Source organism: Trichomycterus rosablanca, chromosome 11, assembly GCF_030014385.1.
Source record: "Trichomycterus rosablanca isolate fTriRos1 chromosome 11, fTriRos1.hap1, whole genome shotgun sequence".
Classification (NCBI taxonomy): domain Eukaryota; kingdom Metazoa; phylum Chordata; class Actinopteri; order Siluriformes; family Trichomycteridae; genus Trichomycterus; species Trichomycterus rosablanca.
In genome coordinates, this window is record NC_085998.1 from 5,955,196 (window position 1) to 5,975,636 (window position 20,441).

The 20,441-nt window shown below is 41.7% G+C and overlaps 1 protein-coding gene across 3 annotated transcripts in view; it reads right to left on the bottom strand.

Moving 5' to 3' along the window:
• The window catches only part of LOC134323509 (latent-transforming growth factor beta-binding protein 4), a 56,220-nt gene that overhangs the window by 24,442 nt on the left and 11,337 nt on the right, over positions 1-20,441 (bottom strand). For all 3 annotated transcript variants that reach the window (XM_063005042.1, XM_063005039.1, XM_063005038.1), the window contains exons 4-18: positions 17,318-17,420; positions 14,611-14,679; positions 13,250-13,372; positions 11,005-11,169; positions 9,219-9,593; positions 8,582-8,686; positions 6,780-6,908; positions 4,929-5,054; positions 3,854-3,973; positions 3,636-3,755; positions 3,412-3,531; positions 1,845-1,964; positions 1,655-1,774; positions 1,448-1,567; positions 650-769 (exon numbers count right to left, since the gene is read on the bottom strand). In XM_063005042.1, the coding sequence (XP_062861112.1) occupies positions 650-769; positions 1,448-1,567; positions 1,655-1,774; positions 1,845-1,964; positions 3,412-3,531; positions 3,636-3,755; positions 3,854-3,973; positions 4,929-5,054; positions 6,780-6,908; positions 8,582-8,686; positions 9,219-9,593; positions 11,005-11,169; positions 13,250-13,372; positions 14,611-14,679; positions 17,318-17,420 (2,035 nt within the window). The remainder of the gene's footprint in view (positions 1-649; positions 770-1,447; positions 1,568-1,654; positions 1,775-1,844; positions 1,965-3,411; positions 3,532-3,635; positions 3,756-3,853; positions 3,974-4,928; positions 5,055-6,779; positions 6,909-8,581; positions 8,687-9,218; positions 9,594-11,004; positions 11,170-13,249; positions 13,373-14,610; positions 14,680-17,317; positions 17,421-20,441) is intronic.

A 20,441-nucleotide genomic window follows, 5' to 3' on the forward strand; every position in this document is an offset into this window, starting at 1 on the left:
TAGCCTCCAAGAAAAACAACAAATTGTCCAAGACTTAAAAGTCAGACTGCAATTACAGCAGGATACGTTACAATCGGCTCTTTGAGGGCCACCATAATGCAGATGTGGCCCTCGGTGAAAATGAGTTTTACACCCCTGATTAGATTATATCAAATACTTATGATATTACAAGGTAATAAGATAACCCCATTACATTACCCGGTGTCATCCCAAATCTAAGATAATTAGAATATGAACCCAATTACAGGAGACTTGTTTACGGAACAAAGAAAACAATTAAATAAACAAAAAATAAAACTGAAGAACTAAAGATAATAAAAAAGCAATCCATAACAGCAGCTTGAATTGGGACTCAACCACATTACGGGAGCAGCAGTGACTACAGCTGTTGCGTGACCCACTGAAAAACACAAAACTGAAGGATATCTGTAAGAGCTACAGAAACCCTAAATATCCTACAGTTTCCCGACTAAGATCCTGAAAACCAGTGCTAAAAAACGCCATCAAGGAAGCTATAGGACACACACGGAGTACAAGGACTCAGTGCAGAGCTGAGTCTCAGGTGCACTCTTGAAGTGTTAACCCTAGGTGTAACAAACAACATTTAATAAGATGTAGAGAAGGTATGACGTGTTGTTCAGAGATTTACCTGTACAGGTGTTCTCCTCCAGTCTAAATCCAGCTCGACACACACAACGGAAACTTCCGGGTGTGTTCTCACAGCGCCCGTTGGTACACAGACGCGAGTTCTGAGCACACTCATCCACATCTGATGAAAACACATCAGCACATGTTAAAAAATTACAAAGACTAAATGTTTGTTTCCGGTCTTGTAATAATTATTTTCTTTCTCTATTTTATTTATGCATTGTCTCCATTGGCTAGTTTTCCACTGCTGGGGATCCCAATTGCATCCGAGGTAGGTATATTCGCCTGCCCCACGCCCCTTCCGACACTTGCGGTCCCTAAACCCCTTTTTTTCGCCCGTATCTCAGTGAATTCGCACATGAGGCTGGATATTGCGCACAGAGAGACACACACCAATCTCCATGTTCCTCCACTTCTGCACAGGCACCTCGGGCTGCCAACCAGGGTCCTTGCACAGCATTTGAAGACGACCCCGCCCACTTACTAGTCTGGTCTTTTTCCACCCAGCAGTCTGCTGATGGCATTGCCAATTGTGCCCGCTAGAGGGAGCACAGCTGCCCGGTAACAGATATTGAGCAAAGTCGAGATTCGAACATTTCAGCACTGTTGTGCTAGTGGAATATCCTGCTGCGCCACCTTGGCGCCTAATTATTTTCTAATTATTATTATTATTATTAATTTTAATATAATTATTTATATTATAATGAATAGTAATTATTAATAATTTTTTGGGGCTACTAGATGTTTTGTGGCTACATTAATGGAATGAAACATGACATGCTTTTTTATTATCACGTACCTGTGCACTGTCCGTTCCGAAAACTGAACCCCGTTCCACAGGCCGTACACCTGTACGAGCCGGGAGTGTTCACACACACCTGACCCCGACACTGCAGGGAGTTCTCACACTCATCCACATCTACAACACACACATACAACAACATACAAGGGACACTTTCAGTAAGTGAATGTATGACTGTATATAAAAAAAACTGATTTAATTTACCTGTGCATGTGTTGCCCTGCTGTCTGTATCCAGTCCTGCACACACATCTGTAGCTGCCGTGTGTGTTCTCGCAGTGCCCATTAGAACAGGGAGCAGGAACCTGGCGGCACTCGTCGATATCTAACAGACCCGAGTTTACTGTACAATCATAATGCAGAACCAAATCAATACATGTTCAAATGTTTCTTACCTGAGCATCTTCCACTGCTGAATGTAAAGCCAGGGCCACAGGAGACACATCTGTATGAGCCGGGTGTGTTCAAACAGTCCAATCCGGGACACCGCAGAGGGTCCTCACATTCATTCACATCTAAAACACACACAGGGAATCAAGACTGTGCTTTACAGTCAAACACCAAGTGTGACTTACTACTGGGCTACAGAATTCAGAACATGCGATTCCATTGCTTTACCAGGAGGTGGCACCATTTCATTTACCTGTTTTTTACATTTACATTTTTGGCATTTAACAGACGCTTTTATCCAAAGCGACTTACAGTACTGTTACAGTATACTGTCTAAGCAATTGACGGTTGAGGGCCTTGCTTAAGTAGTGGGGCTTGAACCAGTGACCTTCCAATCACTAGTCCAGTTGCTTTACCACTAGGCTACAACTGCCCGTTATTTATGGCAGTGGTAGCTCAGTGGTCAAAAGACTGGACTAGTGATCAGGAGGTTGCTAGTTCAAGCTCCAACAACATCAAGAAGCATAGGTTGGGCCCCTGAGCAAGGCCATCCATTACTTGCACTGTATAAATTGCTTTGGAGGGCAGCTGTAGCCTAGCAGTTAAGGTACTGGACTAGTAATCAAAAAGTCACTGGTTCAAGCCCCACCACTGCCAGGTTGTCACTGTTGGCCCCTTGAGCAAGGCCCTTAACCCTTAATTGCTTATACAGTGTCACAGTACTGTAAGGTGCTTTGGATAAAAGCATCTGAAAATGTAAATGGAATGCAAATGGATACAAGTGTCTGCTGAGATCCAAGATCAAGTCTTAACAGTGCCACTGACCTGGCCGGGCAGGTCAGACAGGGTTTCCCCTCACTGTGAGTGGTTGAGGCAGCTGGCTGAGCATTGGGGAGACTCACAAAGGCAGTGGACAAAGCGTCGCTCCCTACTCCCTCCTTTGGATTGCAATCTTACTTAAAATGGTGGAATACCCTACGTAGTGCACTTCACTGGAACAGCTGGTGTGAATGGAACGCTCCTACAGAATTGGCGCTAATGGTTGAAAGAGCGCTTTCTGAACCAATCAGACCTTCTGATTGTAATTGTTAGTAAGAAATGCTGTTATTTGCATTTATTCAGTTTGCGTCACACAGATGATCGTCAATGAAACGCTTGATTGGCTTTCTAACGAGTTTTTATCTGAACTTACATATTATTTGTTTATTTCTACACTACATTTCCAATATATGTTTTGTGTTTATTATATAGACTCGTGACTCGACTCGGACTCGTATTTTGTGACTTGTGAACATCCCTGCTCAAGGGTGACAGTCTCGGCCATCCTGCAGCCCAAACAGGATGGTGCAAACAGCAGAGGATTGCAATATGTAACAGGAAATTTAAACAACTAGATTGGGGAGATGTTATGATTGTTATGATTTTTGTTTTGAGACCATTTTCACATACAGAGTAAATAAATATAAATATATACTGAACGCATTTTAGGTTTCATGAAGCTGTCTTAAACAAATGAATTATACATTCAGAATAATTAAAAATGCATAGAAAACGATAAACAAATTAATGTACCTGTGCATGCGTTCCCCAGTGGTTTAAATCCTGTGTTACACACACACTTGTAGCTGCCTGGTGTGTTCTCACAGCGGCCATTAGTACAAGGAGACGGGCGCTGACGGCACTCATCAATATCTATGTGACACAAAAGACATTTTTAAATTACTATTAAAGTATTTAAATGATAATTGTTTGCCATCAGGTGTGTGTGTGTGTGTGTGTGTGTGTGTGTGTGGTACCTGCGCACTGCTCGTTTAAGAGACCGAATCCAGGTTTGCAGGACACACACCTGTAGGAACCCTGAGAGTTCACACACTCTGTACCTGGGCAGCGCAGCGGGTCCTCACACTCGTCAACATCTGAAAGATACCGGTGAGATTGACTTGCACAATAATACACACCTAAAACTTCATTCTCCTGCATTATTCTACCAGAGTACAAGAGAAATTGGTTGTACCTGTACAGGTGTTGTCTTGCAGTTTGTATCCCGTCCTGCACACACACCTGAAACTACCCAGTGTGTTCTCACAGCGCCCGTTAGTGCACGGGTTCGGGATCTGACGGCACTCGTCAATATCTGTAATTGAAGTGATTGTCGTTAAGCCAGTTAAACATGATCAAAGGATCATGTTTAGGGATCAAACAGTGGCAACCTGGCGATGTTGGGGCTTGAACCAGCGACCTTTCAATTAATAGTACAGCACCTTAACCGCTAGGCTACAAAACCTAAGGTCTGAATTGGCTATGTCTGGAGTGGGGGACTGGATGGTCAAACAGCCTAGGAAGTGCACATGACAGTGCGCTCTCAGTGCCAGTCCCAAGCCTGGATAAAATGTGTTGCACCAGGAAAAGCATTCAGGGTAAAACCTGTGCCAAATCAGATCAGTTATGTAGACCAGAATGATCTGCTGTGGGGACAAAATGTATTAATGGGACCAAACCAATATATACCCGTATATATACCGACAAGGCATAACATTATGACCACAGACAGGTGAAGTGAATAACACTGATTAACTCTTCCTCACAACACCTGTTAGTGGGGGGGATATATTAGGCAGCGAGTGAACATATTATCCTCAAAGTTGATGTTAGAAGCAGAAAAAATGGATGAGCGTGAGGATCTGAGCGAGTTTGACGAGGGCCAAATTGTGATGGCTAGACGACGGGGTCAGAGCATCTCCAAAACTGCAGCTCTTGTGGAGTGTTCCCGGTCTGCAGTGGTCAGTATCTATCAAAAGTGGTCCAAGGAAGGAACAGTGGTAAACCGGCGACAGGGTCATGGGCGGCCAAGGCTCGTTGATGCACGTGGGGAGTGAAGACTGGTCCGTGTGGTACTGTAGCTCAAACTGCTGAAGAAGTTGATGCTGGTTCTGATAGAAAGGTGTCAGAATACACAGTGCATCACAGTTGCAGGGCTGTTTCGGCAGCAATAGAGGGGCCAAGAGAATATTAGGAAGGTGGTCATAATGTTATGCCTTATCAGTGTATACCAGTGTACACTGGTGTGATAGAAGTGAACACACACTGACCTGAGCACTGGCTTTGCTGGGTGTTAATCTGGTACCCTGCAGGACAAACGCACCGAAAACTTCCCACCGTGTTCTCACACTGACCATACACACACAGCCTCGGGGTCAACACACACTCGTTTATATCTGTAAGAACACAAACACACACACACGCATGTTTTCATTCATTGGAACCATCTCAATAACAAGTGTAAAATTAAATGAAGTAAATAAATTCTGTTACCTGTATAAATAAACTACATCTGTTCAGTGCATGTGTCCTCATAGCAAAGTAATTATAATTTTACTGTATTTACCAGGCTGTTAGCTTAGTAGGGCACTACAGCACAAACCTATGCCATTTTTTGGGGTTCGGAATGGTATCCATAGATACCGCATCACAAAGAAAAGTCTGTAAAAAAGGGAGGCTCAGAGCTGCACCGTTTGAGACACACCCACACATTCAGGAGAAGATAAAGGTTCAGATCCTGAGACCTTTAAAGTCCAACGATCTGCTCAGAGGTTTTTAATCTGGCTTTCAATCACAAAAGCTTCTGGAAACAAAAGTGAATTGTTCGTTGGGTTTCATTGGGCCGGTGTGAGAGCAAGGTCTTAACAAGTTTTTTGCTGAACTTTGACCTTTAGGAGCTTTTCCAGGTCCATGAGAAAAAAGTAATAAAAAGTCTAAGGCGGCAGTATGAGACTGCTGAGAAAAAAATCATCAAAAGGACAATACCATAGTGCCTAGTGGTTAAGGTACTGGACTAGTAATTGAAAGGTCACTGGTTCAAGCCCCACCACTACCAAGTTGCCACTGTTGGACCCTTGAGCAAGGCCATTAAGCCTCAATTGCTCAGACAATATACTAAATGCCAAAAATGTAAATGTAGTGCAGTTAGTACAGTTGGACAAAATTCCTCAGATGAAAAGCATGTGCTGTCCTCAGTGACCCTCTCATTCAAGTCTTCATCTGGGCACCCTATCAGGAATTTGTATCCTGTACTGAGAAGTCAAGTCTGTGCCAGAAAACAACACATTTATTTAACTCTGCCAAGTGAAGTGGGCCAAAGATCCAATCAGAGTTGTGTTAGGAGCTCATTCCCCCCACTGGAATCTCGGTGCTAGTACTGCGCCCCTCCTCCCCTGACACGCGGGCAGTGTTAACATCTTGTAACCGCATGAAGAAACATACTAAGCCCTTCAGATTATTCAATACTAGTGCAGACGCCTTGAGCAAACAGCAGAGGCCGCAGCTGAACATTGTTGGTTGGTTAACGCTTTAGACCACCGAGTGCATAAAAATTGCACCGAGTGCAATTTAGCACAGTTAATTTGTCTTCCGAATTTCGAACCAAGGAGTTCAGAATCTCTGCAAAATATACCGCTGCGCCACCTGTTTTTGTACAACCCACAATAAACTATTCATTAAATGACACCTGGGTCAAAAGTTTACATACACTAAATAATTGAGCCCATCTTTGTCAAAAAAGCAACACTTTGATTTCTTTGAGTTCTTTTATAGGTTTATTGTGGGTTGTACAAAAACACAATAAAAAAAATTATATAAAGTGTATCTAGGGTTAAAAGTTTCACATTTATACAGTAAAGTATTGCACATGTACAAAATAACAGCATTATTACACATTTGTACAAACTTAATGCACTTCAGTACTTGTATTACAATGATGTTAAAGCGAGTGGGGGGTGGGAGGTCAGTAATCAGTGTAAAGTTTCTAATCTGCTAACTCAAAATAAAGTTAATTAAACAATTCTAAAGGTTATAAATGTACACATTATTTTAAACAAATGCAGATGTGCTGGAGACTCAGACCTGCTGTGTAATACAGGTGAATGAAGGATGAAGTTTCTCACCTTGACAACGACCTGCTTGACTGTTAAGGATGAAGCCGGTATTACAAACACATGTGTGTTTTCCCCCCGGTACATCGACACAGCGACCAGAACCACACACCTGAGGGTCAGCTTCACACACTCGCTTATCTGTAACACACACACACACACACACACACACACACACACACACAGGTATTTTGTGTTGTTTTTGTCAGATTTTATATCGAATATGCAACAACAGAAGATTTTCACTGCACAGAGTCAATGAAAACGACAATATGAATAAAATATATTATTATTATATCCGAGGACTTCTAAACTCTGTCCAACTCAGTGTTTTTGATAAAACTTTGGCAGAACATCAGTATCCTCTTCAGTCAAGGCAATGGACTGAAGCCACATTCCATAATGTGTCCACATTTTCCTGAATAAAGATGCTAAATGGTTAGAAAATGGCTCTGTGCTATAATAAATTCCCGACATTATAATAATTCAACCCAGTTTATTAGTGCATTATGTATCTGCTCTCAGCTCGCAGGAACTACACACTGTTTTTAAAATGGAATTTATTAAGAGAATCATTAAACTCCAACAGCAGTTCACCAGAACTTCTCAGCATAATGGTAATTATATTAGAAATTGAATTCTTTTCTTCTCGAGGGTCGGGTATCGTAGCTTTATTTCCTGATATATTTTTCATGCGAACACACAACTGCAAGAGTTCTGTTGTTATACAGAGTTATACAACATTCGTATAAATTAAAGAAAAAATAGGTAAAAAAATTCAAATATCTGCATTTAATAATAAATTATATACAGCTGTACCGTGAAACTCAACGTCAGTTGGTTCTGGGACTGGCATTGAGTTTAAAAGACGTTGAGTTTTAAGGTATTTTTTCCATAAGGATGTTTGGGAAACCTGTTAATGCGTTCCATGGTTCCGTGGACTTGCAAATGTTTTAGGCTCATGTGAAATAATGGGGTTGTTTTTGACACTTACACTGAAAATAACACAAATATAATATAAAAAACACTGAAATAAAAAGCTGATTCTCTCAATTTCTCAGAACCTCGAGCTGTAACACAAGTTTAAAAGTGGAACAGGGAGGAAAATCCAGATAAACACAGATACATGTGGAGCTTTCAGACTGGATCTGACGGTTATTCCACACAAATGCAGATTCGTCTCATATTCACGCTTTGATGACGTTTTACTGCACCGCTCAAACCGAGCGCTAAACAAAGGGACTGCTCATTGTTAATTTTAAATTAAATAAATACATTTTAAAAAAAGAAACTGAACACGTTGAGTTTAAGAAAAACGTTGAGTTTAGGGGTACAAATTTCTCGACAAAGGGTGTTGAGTTTCCAATATTTTGAGTTTAGGGGACGTTGAGTTACAAGGTACCACTGTATTTACATTCAGCATTTATTATAGGTGAAGAGAAGCTGCAATTGTATGAACTTCAACGTGCTTCAGATGAGAACATCTAATTCATTTTCTGATTGTGCCTTTTAACAAGCACCAAGCAAAAGACTGAATGGAATCTGATTTTCTGTACAAAAGAACTCACGTGATAACTTCCACTAAGGTGCCGACTTGCTTCTCAGTAGCAACAAACAGCAAGAAAAGCAAAAATTCACTAACATTTTTTAATGATTCAAAATTTTTTTTCTTAAACTGTTTTACTGATTTTAAGATCTGTTGTAAAACACTGAGCTAAATTTTACTTTAGTAAAAAGTACTGTAGGTTAGACAAAACAAAACAAAACAATAATTTACATTTGAAATGAGTCTAAAATTAATGATTCTTTTTTACCCTGAGGTCTGGATGGAGGTGTGTGTTGAGTAACTGGAACTGGTCTGAATGGAGGAACTGGCTGTCGGTTGACGGAGGGCCGGCTGGTTTGAGTCCTTATGATGGCTGTCAATAATTACAAGAAATAATTAGTCATTTGAACCACAAAAACAAAATTAGTTTCATTAAAACATGCACATTAAGTAAAGAATAATTTGTGATTACGTTCTTTTATTGTATTAGTATGCATCTGTGTGGAATAAGCGTCAGATCCAGTCTGAAAGCTCCACATGTATCTGTGTTTATCTGGATTTTCCTCCTGTTTTACTTATAAACTTGTGTTACAGCTCGAGGTTCTGATTATTTAGCATGAGCCTAAAATATATGCAGTTCCATGGGGCCATGGAACGTATTAACAGGTTTCCCAAACATCCTTATGGGAAAAAATACCTTAAAACTCAATGCCACTCCCAGAACCAGCTGACGTTTTAAGGTACCACTGTACTAAGGTACACTGTACCTTGCATAGACAATTTTACATCATTTACACTGTAGTTGCCATAGTGATGCTGTAATTTCTGCTGCTTTAAACACATTTTTGTGTTTAACACAACTAAGTCATAGAAATGGAATTAAGCAGAATTACGTGAATACTCACAGGGCTGCTCTCTGATTGGCTGGTTGGTAGATGCAGCAGTGCTTCCAGATTGTCTGTTCTGATTGGGCTGTGGTTTGTTTTGGATGATGAGTACGTCGGAGGTGACCAGATTTCCCTGAGACGAGGTCGTGTGCTGGATCTGGACGTTCTGTCTGACAGTGGTAGGTTGTGCTCCGGTATGGGTTTGGTTGTTTGGGGTTTCGTATCGTCTCGTCGATTGTGAGACAGATGTTTCAGACCCTCTGACCGTAGAGGAGGTGTGGTTGGTTTCTGAAATCAGAGTAGTGTGTGGATCTGCTACACGATGTTGTAGTTTGAGGGTGTTGGGAGAGTAGTGGTAGCCAGGACCGGCAGGACAGATCTCCCTAAATTCCGCTGTAGAAACACAAGTGATGAGTTCAGGTGGAGCAAATGAAAGCAAACTAAAATGATGTTGAACTATTTTTAAGTAATGTTGTTAATTTATTTACATTTTCGGCATTTAGTAGACGCTTTTATCCAAAGCAACTTACAGTTCTGTGACAGTATACACCGATCAGTCATAACATTAAAACCACCTCCTGGTTTCTACACTCACTGTCCATTTTATCAGCTCCACTTACCATATGGAAGCACTTTGTATTTGCACAATTACTGACTGTAGTCCATCCGTTTCTCTACATACCTTTTTAACCTGCTTTCACCCTGTTCTTCAATGGTCAGGACCCCCACAGGACCACCACAGAGCAGGTATTATTTAGGTGGTGGATCATTCTCAGCACTGCAGTGACACTGACATGGTGGTGGTGTGTTAGTGTGTGTTGTGCTGGTATGAGTGGATCAGAAACAGCAGCGCTGCTGGAGTTATTAAATACTGTGTCCACTCACTGTCCACTCTATTAGACACTCCTACCTAGTTGGTCCACCTTGTAGATGTAAAGTCAGAGATGATCTCTCATCTATTGCTGCTGTTTGAGTCGGGCATCTTCTAGACCTTCATCAGAGGTCAAAGGATGCTGCCCACGGGGTGCTGTTGGCTGGATGTTTTTGGTTGGTGGACTATTCTCAGTCCAGCAGTGACAGTGAGGTGATTAAAAACTCCCGCAGCGCCGCTGTGTTATGCCTGATCAGTGTATTTTCTAAGCAGTTAAGGGCCTTGCTCAAGGGACCAACAGAAGCAACCTGGCAGTGGTGGGGCTTGAACCAACAACCTTTTTTTGATTACTAGTCCAGTATCATAACCGCTAGGCTACAACTGTATACATAACTGTTTATGCAGTTATGTATTTATTTATTAGGATTTGAAGGTGATGTTTTACACTTTGGTTACAGTCATGACATGACAGGTAGTTACAGGTTGCACTAAATCACTTCAATTTTAATGTCAAAACAATCACAGCCAATTTTGTATCTCCAATTCACCTAACTTGCATGTCTTTGGACTGTGGGAGGAAACCAAAGCTTCTTGAGCAAACACACAGACAGAGGGAGAACCTGCAAACTCCAAGCAGAAGGGACCTGGACCGCTCCACCTGGGGATCAAATCCAGGACCATCTCGCTGTGAGGAGACAGTGCTACCCACTAATTAATGAAGCAATGAACTAGGAGGAGGGGTCAGATGTGAATCCCATTAATCTTCCAGCATAGTCATTATAATTAACGGTGGCTCCTCTATGACTTACGACAATCATAACATCACACTTTACATGCTAAAATATTTATATTTTAATTCAATAAAAGATGCACATTTGATCCCATTTATTCATGATTTATATTGTAAACTTTAAGCATTTTTGAGAAACTTACACAATCCAAAGTACGGACAGGCCTCACACTTGCTGCCCCAGGCTTTACCCACACGACTGCAGCAGCAGATCTGTTTGGTGATGTTTTTCAGGATGGGTAACGAGCAGGAACCCTGAGATACGATACGGAAACACTGATCCTTTACCTCCGAGATCACCTTCTGAGCTGTGCAGAGGAAATAACATCGTATCACACAGTGGAAATGCAAAACAATCTCATGTGGAAGGACATCGAACCCAGCATGCAGCATTCCTCTCATGTCTCAATGGTGCACACAGTTCACAACTATGACTTACAATCCTGGCACTGAGGAACATTCCTTCTTCATCCAACACATGCAGCATTAGGCTGCGTTCACATGGACGTTCCTTCATTCTTCATTTAGCAGAAAATGCACAAATGTAGTAATATAGGTATGATGGTATATAATGCACACACACTATATGTACACTAAACCCCCCATACACACGGCACTGGCGAATTTGCATGTTAAACCACATACAATGTATTATATATTATTAAAAACACTCTGGTGGCACAGCGCTCTAATACACTAGCATACCAGTGTGGAAACTCAGAGGTGCTACCGGCCAGATCAAATGCTCAAGAGATACAGTTGGTCGTGTCTGGGGGAGGGAAGGTGGGATTGCTGTTGCAACAATGACTCCTGCAAGGGTAATGAAGGAACACACAGAGTATATCATGGCTCTGTGTATGCGGTATTTACACCTACATCTATGGAACTGAAAACGACAATTTGTAGTAAAAGTAACTACTCTAATGGTAGTGTACTAATTTGTCCAGTATACACTGATCAGCCATAACATTAAAACCACCTCCTTGTTTCTACACTCACTGTCCATTTTATCAGCTCCACTTACCAAATAGAAGCACTTTGTAGTTCTACAATTACTGACTGTAGTCCATCTATTTCTCTGCATACTTTGTTGGCCTGCTTTCACCCTGTTCTTCAATGGTCAGGACCCCCACAGGACCACCACAGAGCAGGTATTATTTAGGTGGTGGGTCATTCTCAGCACTGCAGTGACACTGACATGGTGGTGGTGTGTTAGTGTGTGTTGCGCTGGTATGAGTGGATAAGACACAGCAGCGCTGCTGGAGTTTTTAAATTGCACTCTATTAGACACTCCTACCTAGTTGGTCCACCTTGTAGATGTAAAGTCAGAGACGATCGCTCATCTATTGCTGCTGTTTGAGTTGGTCATCTTCTAGACCTTCATCAGTGGTCACAAGACGCTGCTGACGGGGCGCTGTTGGCTGGATATTTTTGGTTGGTGGACTATTCTCAGTCCAGCAGTGACAGTGAGGTGTTTAAAAACTGCAGCAGCGCTGCTGTGTCTGATCCACTCATACCAGCACAACACACACTGACACACCACCACCATGTCAGTGTCACTGCAGTGCTGAGAATGATCCACCACCTAAATAATACCTGCTCTGTGGTGGTCCTGTGGGGGTCCTGACCATTGTAGAACAGCATGAAAGGGGGGGTAACAAAGCATGCAGAGAAACAGATGGACTACAATGGACAATGAGTGTAGAAACAAGGAGGTGGTTTTAATGTTATGGCTGATCAGTGTATAGTAGAGAGCAATGTGGATTAAGACACAGCCATTCTAGGCTAATGGCTTTCCTGTGGACTGAACATGAGAACTAAAAACAACATGCCTGACTGAAGGAATCACCATCCTGTCAGACATTTAAACCTGGTGAACTTGTTTTTATTAGATCATGGAGCGTCTCATGGAGCATTATCGTTTTATTAACACAGATTTCAGAAACATCCATGTGAGTGCAGCCTCAGAAGTAAGAGAAATAAACCCACAACAGCATGTTCAATTACACACAAGCACATGCGTGTACAAACACACACACACATATCATACAAACACACACATATGCGGCCACAGAAAGCTTCCATAGCATTTCAACTCAGCCAAAAATGTAAACAAAGTACGACTGTGCAAGCCCCTGAACACAAACTAAACCCCAACGACAGGCCAGGCTGTGATAGTGGACACTTGAGGACAGCAGGCATCAGCAAAGCATGAGTACATGGCAGCATTGGCATCTTCTGATGAAAGGCATGGCAGCAGAATCACACAGCTGAAATGTTCAGTACTCAGCAGATTCAGTACTGGGATTTGTACCCGTCTATAGAAACATCTCTGTAGCTGTGTGAGTCTGCAGCCATGCCCGTGTGCCACCGTCTCTCTGTACTTACAGATACAGATGCCCTGTGAGGCGTCCAGTAAGAAGCCAGGATTGCACGCACAGCTGTAGCTTCCACGGGTGTTCACACATTTCCCGTTCTCACAGAAGCCCGGCTGCAAACACTCATTTACATCTACACCACAGGAGGAACATCAGATACACAGAGCTGTGAATAAAGAAAGCGCTCCCTATCTGTCTGTCTCTGTTACTGCATATTAGTTACGCTAAAGGATTCCAGTCAAAAGTATACAGTGTATACACCGGATCTGCCTGAGTGGCTATTTAACACGTTTCTGATTTATTTACTCCTCATAATGAGAGGAATAAAAACGTCACTGTACACAGTAAACACACTGTTTACAGACCACATATTGCACATGCACTGTACACATAAACAAACTGTATACACACCACACATTGTACATGCACTGTACACATAAACACTGTATACACACTGTATACTTACCATACACATTGTATACACACTGTACACACAATATAAACACATTGTATCCACACATTATAAACACATTACAAACACACTATACACACTGCATACACAGTATAAACCCACTGTATACACAGTATAAACACACACTAAACACACTGTATACACACTGCACACACAATATATACACACTACACACACTGTACATAGTGTATATTAACTGTATACACACTGCACACACAGTATAAACACACTATAAACACACCGTATACACAGTATAAACACACACTAAACACACTGTATACACACTGCACACACAGTATGAACACAGTGCACACACAATATACAGTACACACACTGTAAACACACTGTATATGGTGTATATAGACTGTACATGCACTGTATACACAGTATAAATACACTGTATACACACTACATACACTGCATACACACTGTACATGTACTGTATACACACACTGCATACATTATATACACACTGTATACACATTGTGCACACATTGTATACACTGCACACAAAATATAAGCACACTATAAACACTGTATACACAATGCATATACAGTACAGTGTATATATACTGTAAATACACTGTATACACACTATACAGCGTCCTTCTCCTTACGCTGTGTAATTCATTCATTCATTCAAGCAGCCAATCTACCATCTGCATGTTTTGATAGGTGGGTACCCCGAGAAAATCATACATTACATAGGAAGATTTTACAGAAAGTGAACAGAAGCAAAAACCAAACCCAGGTCTTCAAAACCCATGTTGCTGTGCAGCTCCCACTTGGGTACAACATCAAACTGATATATTATTAAACATCACACACACACACACTTTTGAACAAAAATGGTAACAGATACTGTAACAGACTTTCAGTTAATTATAAAGTGTACATACCCACACACTGATTACCATTCACCCTCTCAAATCCTTTCGGACAGCTTCCCTCTACGCTTCCTCTGCTTCCTGTGGAACCAATAATCAGACCTTATTTAAAAAAAAAAAAGTTGCTTTGAGACAATGTTTATTGTAAAATACTATAGAACTAAATTTGACTTTGACTTGAAATAACTGATATGAATACATTTACAATTGTTATAAACATTTCAGCATGAAAACTAACTGACTGACTCTCTGACTGACTGACTAAGGTCCTGGCAACCGCTCCCAACAACAGTAATGCTTATCAGTCGTACTGAAACTTGGGAGAAGGAAAAAATAAAGGACAAAACCAGAGCCTCACTTTCAATATGTTTTGCACAGTCTGATTTGATATGTATAAGTGTAAGAATTTGCATCTTGACCCGTATATTGAGTGTAAACTGCAAGCTTGGCCTCATTTGTACATTTGCCTCATACCGAACATTCAACATTTTGGGAACAAAATGCATCCAAAAAGAGAATGAAAATGGCCGCAGAGATTCTGGATTGTTATGAGCGAGGAATTGTTCTTAAAACTCGCGGAAGGAAACATTCTTTGAAAGTGTTTGGATAACTGCAGGAAGAAAAACAGCTGTTTCCAGAGCGCTCAGATCATCTCTGTACAATAAACAGAGCCAAGAGTAACCGCGCTCGGGGAGGATGAACTATTAAGTGATATCTGGTCTTCATAACTACGAAGGTAAATAAAAAATAATGTTGCTTTTAGACCGAGATCAAAGCCATTTCACGTTGGTTTAGCAAACAAAAAAATGGAAAAGAGACTGAAGTGAACTTCCTGACCTCGTCCTTCATCTGTTACTCTAGTAATGTTCCTTTAGTGCTGAACATTCATCATGTCACACATTCACAACCAGTTTTATCAAGTCATGCAACATCCTAAAGCTTTCTGCAAAAAAACACTTTTACTGCTTTTCATGGTGGCTAACAAGAATTATTACACCAATATTATTACGCCATTCATATACACCGATCAGCCATAACATTAAAACCACCTCCTCCTTGTTTCTACACTCACTGTCCATTTTAGCAGCTCCACTTACCATATAGAAGCACTTTGTAGTTCTACAATTACTGACTGTAGTCCATCTGTTTCTCTGCATGCTTTGTTACCCCCCTTTCATGCTGTTCTTCAATGGTCAGGACCCCCACAGGACCACCACAGAGCAGGTATTATTACACAGCAGTGCTGCTGGAGTTTTTAAACACCTCACTGTCACAGCTGGACTGAGAATAGTCCACCAACCAAAAATATCCAGCCAACAGCGCCCCGTGGGCATCGTCCTGTGACCACTGATGAAGGTCTAGAAGATGACCAACTCAAACAGCAGCAATAGATGAGCGATCGTCTCTGACTTTACATCTACAAGGTGGACCAAGGTAGGTAGGAGTGTCTAATAGAGTGGACAGTGAGTGGACACGGTACTTAAAAACTCCAGTAGCACTCCTGTGTCTGATCCACTCATACCAGCACAACACACACTGACACACCACCACCATGTCAGTGTCACTGCAGTGCTGAGAATGATCCACCACCTAAATAATACCTGCTCTGTGGTGGTCCTGTGGGGGTCCTGACCATTGAAGAACAGCATGAAAGGGGGTAACAAAGCATGCAGAGAAATAGATGGACTACAGTCAGTAATTGTAGAACTACAAAGTGCTTCTATATGGTAAGTGGAGCTGATAAAATGGACAGTGAGTGTAGAAACAAGGAGGTGGTTTTAATGTTATGGCTGATCGGTGTATTTCTCTGAACAACATGCAGCTCGGTCCAACTATTCTTTTCCCCCCAGAATGCTCTACCAAACTTCTCTAAATAAAACAAACACTGGCACCGACTTCCTCCAATGTGTGCACAGTCCACCAGTCCCATTTTTGTTTATGCATTTTCTCTTCTTTAAGAGGCCAATTATGCCTGCTAGAGGGCTCCAGCCGACCGGTAGCAGAGCCGAGACTCATACCCAGGAGCTCAGAATCTAAGAGCTGAGTGTATTTAAAGAAAAATATTAGCAGTTGTAGCCTATTGGTTAAGGTACTGGACTAGTAATCAAAAGGTCGCTGGTTCAAGCCCTACTACTGCCAGGTTATCACTGTAGGGCCTCGAGCAAGGCCCTTAACCCTCAACTGCTTAGACTGTATAGGGCAGTGGTAGCACAGCGGTTAAGGTACAGGACTAGTAATCAGAAGATTGCTGGTTCAAGCCCCGCATCAGCCAGCTTGCCACTGTTGGGCCCTTGAGCAAGGCCCTTAACCCTAAACTGCTTGCGATGTATACTGTCTCAATTGTAAGTCGCTTTGGATAAAGGCGTCTGCTAAATGCTGAAAATGTAAATGTAAATGTAAAAGTATACTATCACAGTAAAAATGCACATGTAAATATGTTGCCAATCAGAGCCCAATTAAAGCAGAACGGTCATATTTCAGAAAATGCTGTTTAATGCCAGAGCTTGAAAAACATACTGCATTATTATAATCAAACTATTTCATGAGAAAAACAGACCAATGACATCACTGTGTTTGTATAATAATGCATTGTGTTCATGAAGCTTGGATATTGTCTTTCACATCTGTTAAAATATCAATGCCAAGTCAGACAGATCATGACGAGAATCCTGGCTGTGTGTGTGTGAGTGTGCGTGTGTTTGTGTGTGTGTGTGTGTACCTGATCCTGAAGGACAGAGTATGCAATCGTTTATTCCCCAGGCTACACCGTCACCCTTGCAGCAGGTCTCCTGACTGCGCAGACCGGGCATGGGAGAGCTGCACTGTGAGAGGAAAACACACCAATCATTCAGTACATCCAACCACATGATACCGGATGTACGGACACAGATGTAAAACATGGTAGGATTTAGTACTGGGTGGGTTGCAGGCCAAAAGAAACGGGTCAGAGAGAAAAATAATAATAATTAAATACATTTGTATGCAAACACCCTCTTGTGGAGGCTTTATGTTACATCTTGTAAACCACAGTGGGACCAAATTGTACAGAGCAGAGCAGAGCAAAGAGAGTAAGATGTGTTGTTTGCGTTGCCTTGGTCAAGTAAAAACTCATGGACATAATCTGGGTCGTTTGAACAAAAGTTTGAAAAAGCCTGAAGTAATCTAGACCAGTGCTGGGCAGTATGACGGTATATTTGGTATTCCTCATACTGTATGGATTTTTCATACATTGCCATACCGTAACATAGTTTGTTTTAACAGCTGTAGTAACAGCTTCAGTAGGCAGCAGATCATATAATATTGCTCATCGCTAAAAGCGAGTTAGCCAGGTAGTGTTAGCATGACAGTATTAACAGATGAGAGAGGTTTCCTTAATATGGTGAAATAAAATTAACAAAAACAGATGGAGGATGAAGAGAGGGAGACCAAATATGCACCGGAAGAACCTGCCAAAGAAATGAAGCGTGTCGGCAGTTTAGAACAGACTAAGACACAATACAGTGGACCCTTGACTTACAAATTTAACTGGTTCCGAAGGGCTGTTCTTAAGTCAAAATGTTTGTTAATTAAACATATTTTTCCCATAAGAAATAATGTAAACAGAATTAATCTGTGCCAGACCTCCCAACCCCCCCTTACCTAACCTCTCTAATGTCTTAAATGCTCTTTTTTGTTATAAATACAAGTATATTTTCCCTTAATCTTAAATTATTATTATTATTATTTTCTTCTTTATTTCAATAGTGTTGTATTTTGTAGGTGTAATTTCACGAAAGAATAACTTCCTTCTTCTCTTTCCTCACTGTCCCCTCTGTCTGATACACAGTGACAGCTACTGGCAGGAGTAATTATACAACAACAAAAAATGCTTTCTTTGCACCTCCTCTGGGGACATTTTAATATAGAATTTTCCAAAAGATAAAGAAAACACCGAAAAAACACCGCCTGCTGTCCGAATGTTTACTCACTGTATATATATATATATATATATACAGTGTATCACAAAAGTGAGTACACCCCTCACATTTCTGCAAATATTTTATTATATCTTTTCATGGGACAACACTATAGAAATAAAACTTTGATATAACTTAGAGTATTCAGTGTACAACTTGTATAGCAGTGTAGATTTACTGTCTTCTGAAAATAACTCAACACACAGCCATTAATGTCTAAATGGCTGGCAACATAAGTAAGTACACCCCACAGTGAACATGTCCAAATTGTGCCCAAAGTGTCAATATTTTGTGTGACCACCATTATTATCCAGCACTGCCTTAACCCTCCTGGGCATGGAATTCACCAGAGCTGCACAGGTTGCTACTGGAATCCTCTTCCACTCCTCCATGATGACATCACGGAGCTGGTGGATGTTAGACACCTTGAACTCCTCCACCTTCCACTTGAGGATGCGCCACAGGTGCTCAATTGGGTTTAGTCCATCACCTTTACCTTCAGCTTCCTCAGCAAGGCAGTTGTCATCTTGGAGGTTGTGTTTGGGGTCGTTATCCTGTTGGAAAACTGCCATGAGGCCCAGTTTTCGAAGGGAGGGGATCATGCTCTGTTTCAGAATGTCACAGTACATGTTGGAATTCATGTTTCCCTCAATGAACTGCAGCTCCCCAGTGCCAGCAACACTCATGCAGCCCAAGATCATGATGCTACCACCACCATGCTTGACTGTAGGCAAGATACAGTTGTCTTGGTACTTCTCACCAGGGCGCCGCCACACATGCTGGACACCATCTGAGCCAAACAAGTTTATCTTGGTCTCGTCAGATTCTCGGCATTCCAGTAATCCATGTTCTTGGACTGCTTGTCTTCAGCAAACTGTTTGCGGGCTTTCTTGTGCGTCAGCTTCCTTCTGGGATGACGACCATGCAGACCGAGTTGATGCAGTGTGCGGCGTATGGTCTGAGCACTGACAGGCTGACCTCCCACGTCTTCAACCTCTGCAGCAATGCTGGCAGCACTCATGTGTCTATTTTTTAAAGCCAACCTCTGGATATGACGCCGAACACGTGGACTCGACTTCTTTGGTCGACCCTGGCGAAACCTGTTCCGAGTGGAACCTGTCCTGGAAAACCGCTGTATGACCTTGGCCACCATGCTGTAGCTCAGTTTCAGGGTGTTAGCAATCTTCTTATAGCCCAGGCTATCTTTGTGGAGAGCAACAATTCTATTTCTCACATCCTCAGAGAGTTCTTTGCCATGAGGTGCCATGTTGAATATCCAGTGGCCAGTATGAGAGAATTGTACCCAAAACACCAAATTTAACAGCCCTGCTCCCCATTTACACCTGGGACCTTGACACATGACACCAGGGAGGGACAACGACACATTTGGGCACAATTTGGACATGTTCACTGTGGGGTGTACTCACTTATGTTGCCAGCTATTTAGACATTAATGGCTGTGTGTTGAGTTATTTTCAGAAGACAGTAAATCTACACTGCTGTACAAGCTGTACACTGACTACTCTAAGTTATATCCAAGTTTCATGTCTATAGTGTTGTCCCATGAAAATATATAATGAAATATTTGCAGAAATGTGAGGGGTGTACTCACTTTTGTGATACACTGTATATATATAGAGAGAGAGAGAGAGAGAGAGAGAGAGACGATCAGAGTCTACTTGTTCGTGATGTCACGTGTTTCGCGAATTTCGGTTCGTAATCCGAAATTTGTTCGTACGTTAAGTTCGTTACTCGAAATGTTCGTATGGTAAACCGTTCGTAACTCAAGGGTCTACTGTATACTGTACGATTTGTCGAGCCATGGCTGTTGCAAACAAGGACATTACAAACGCAGTAACAATCCACATATGCAAGGACACAATTCCT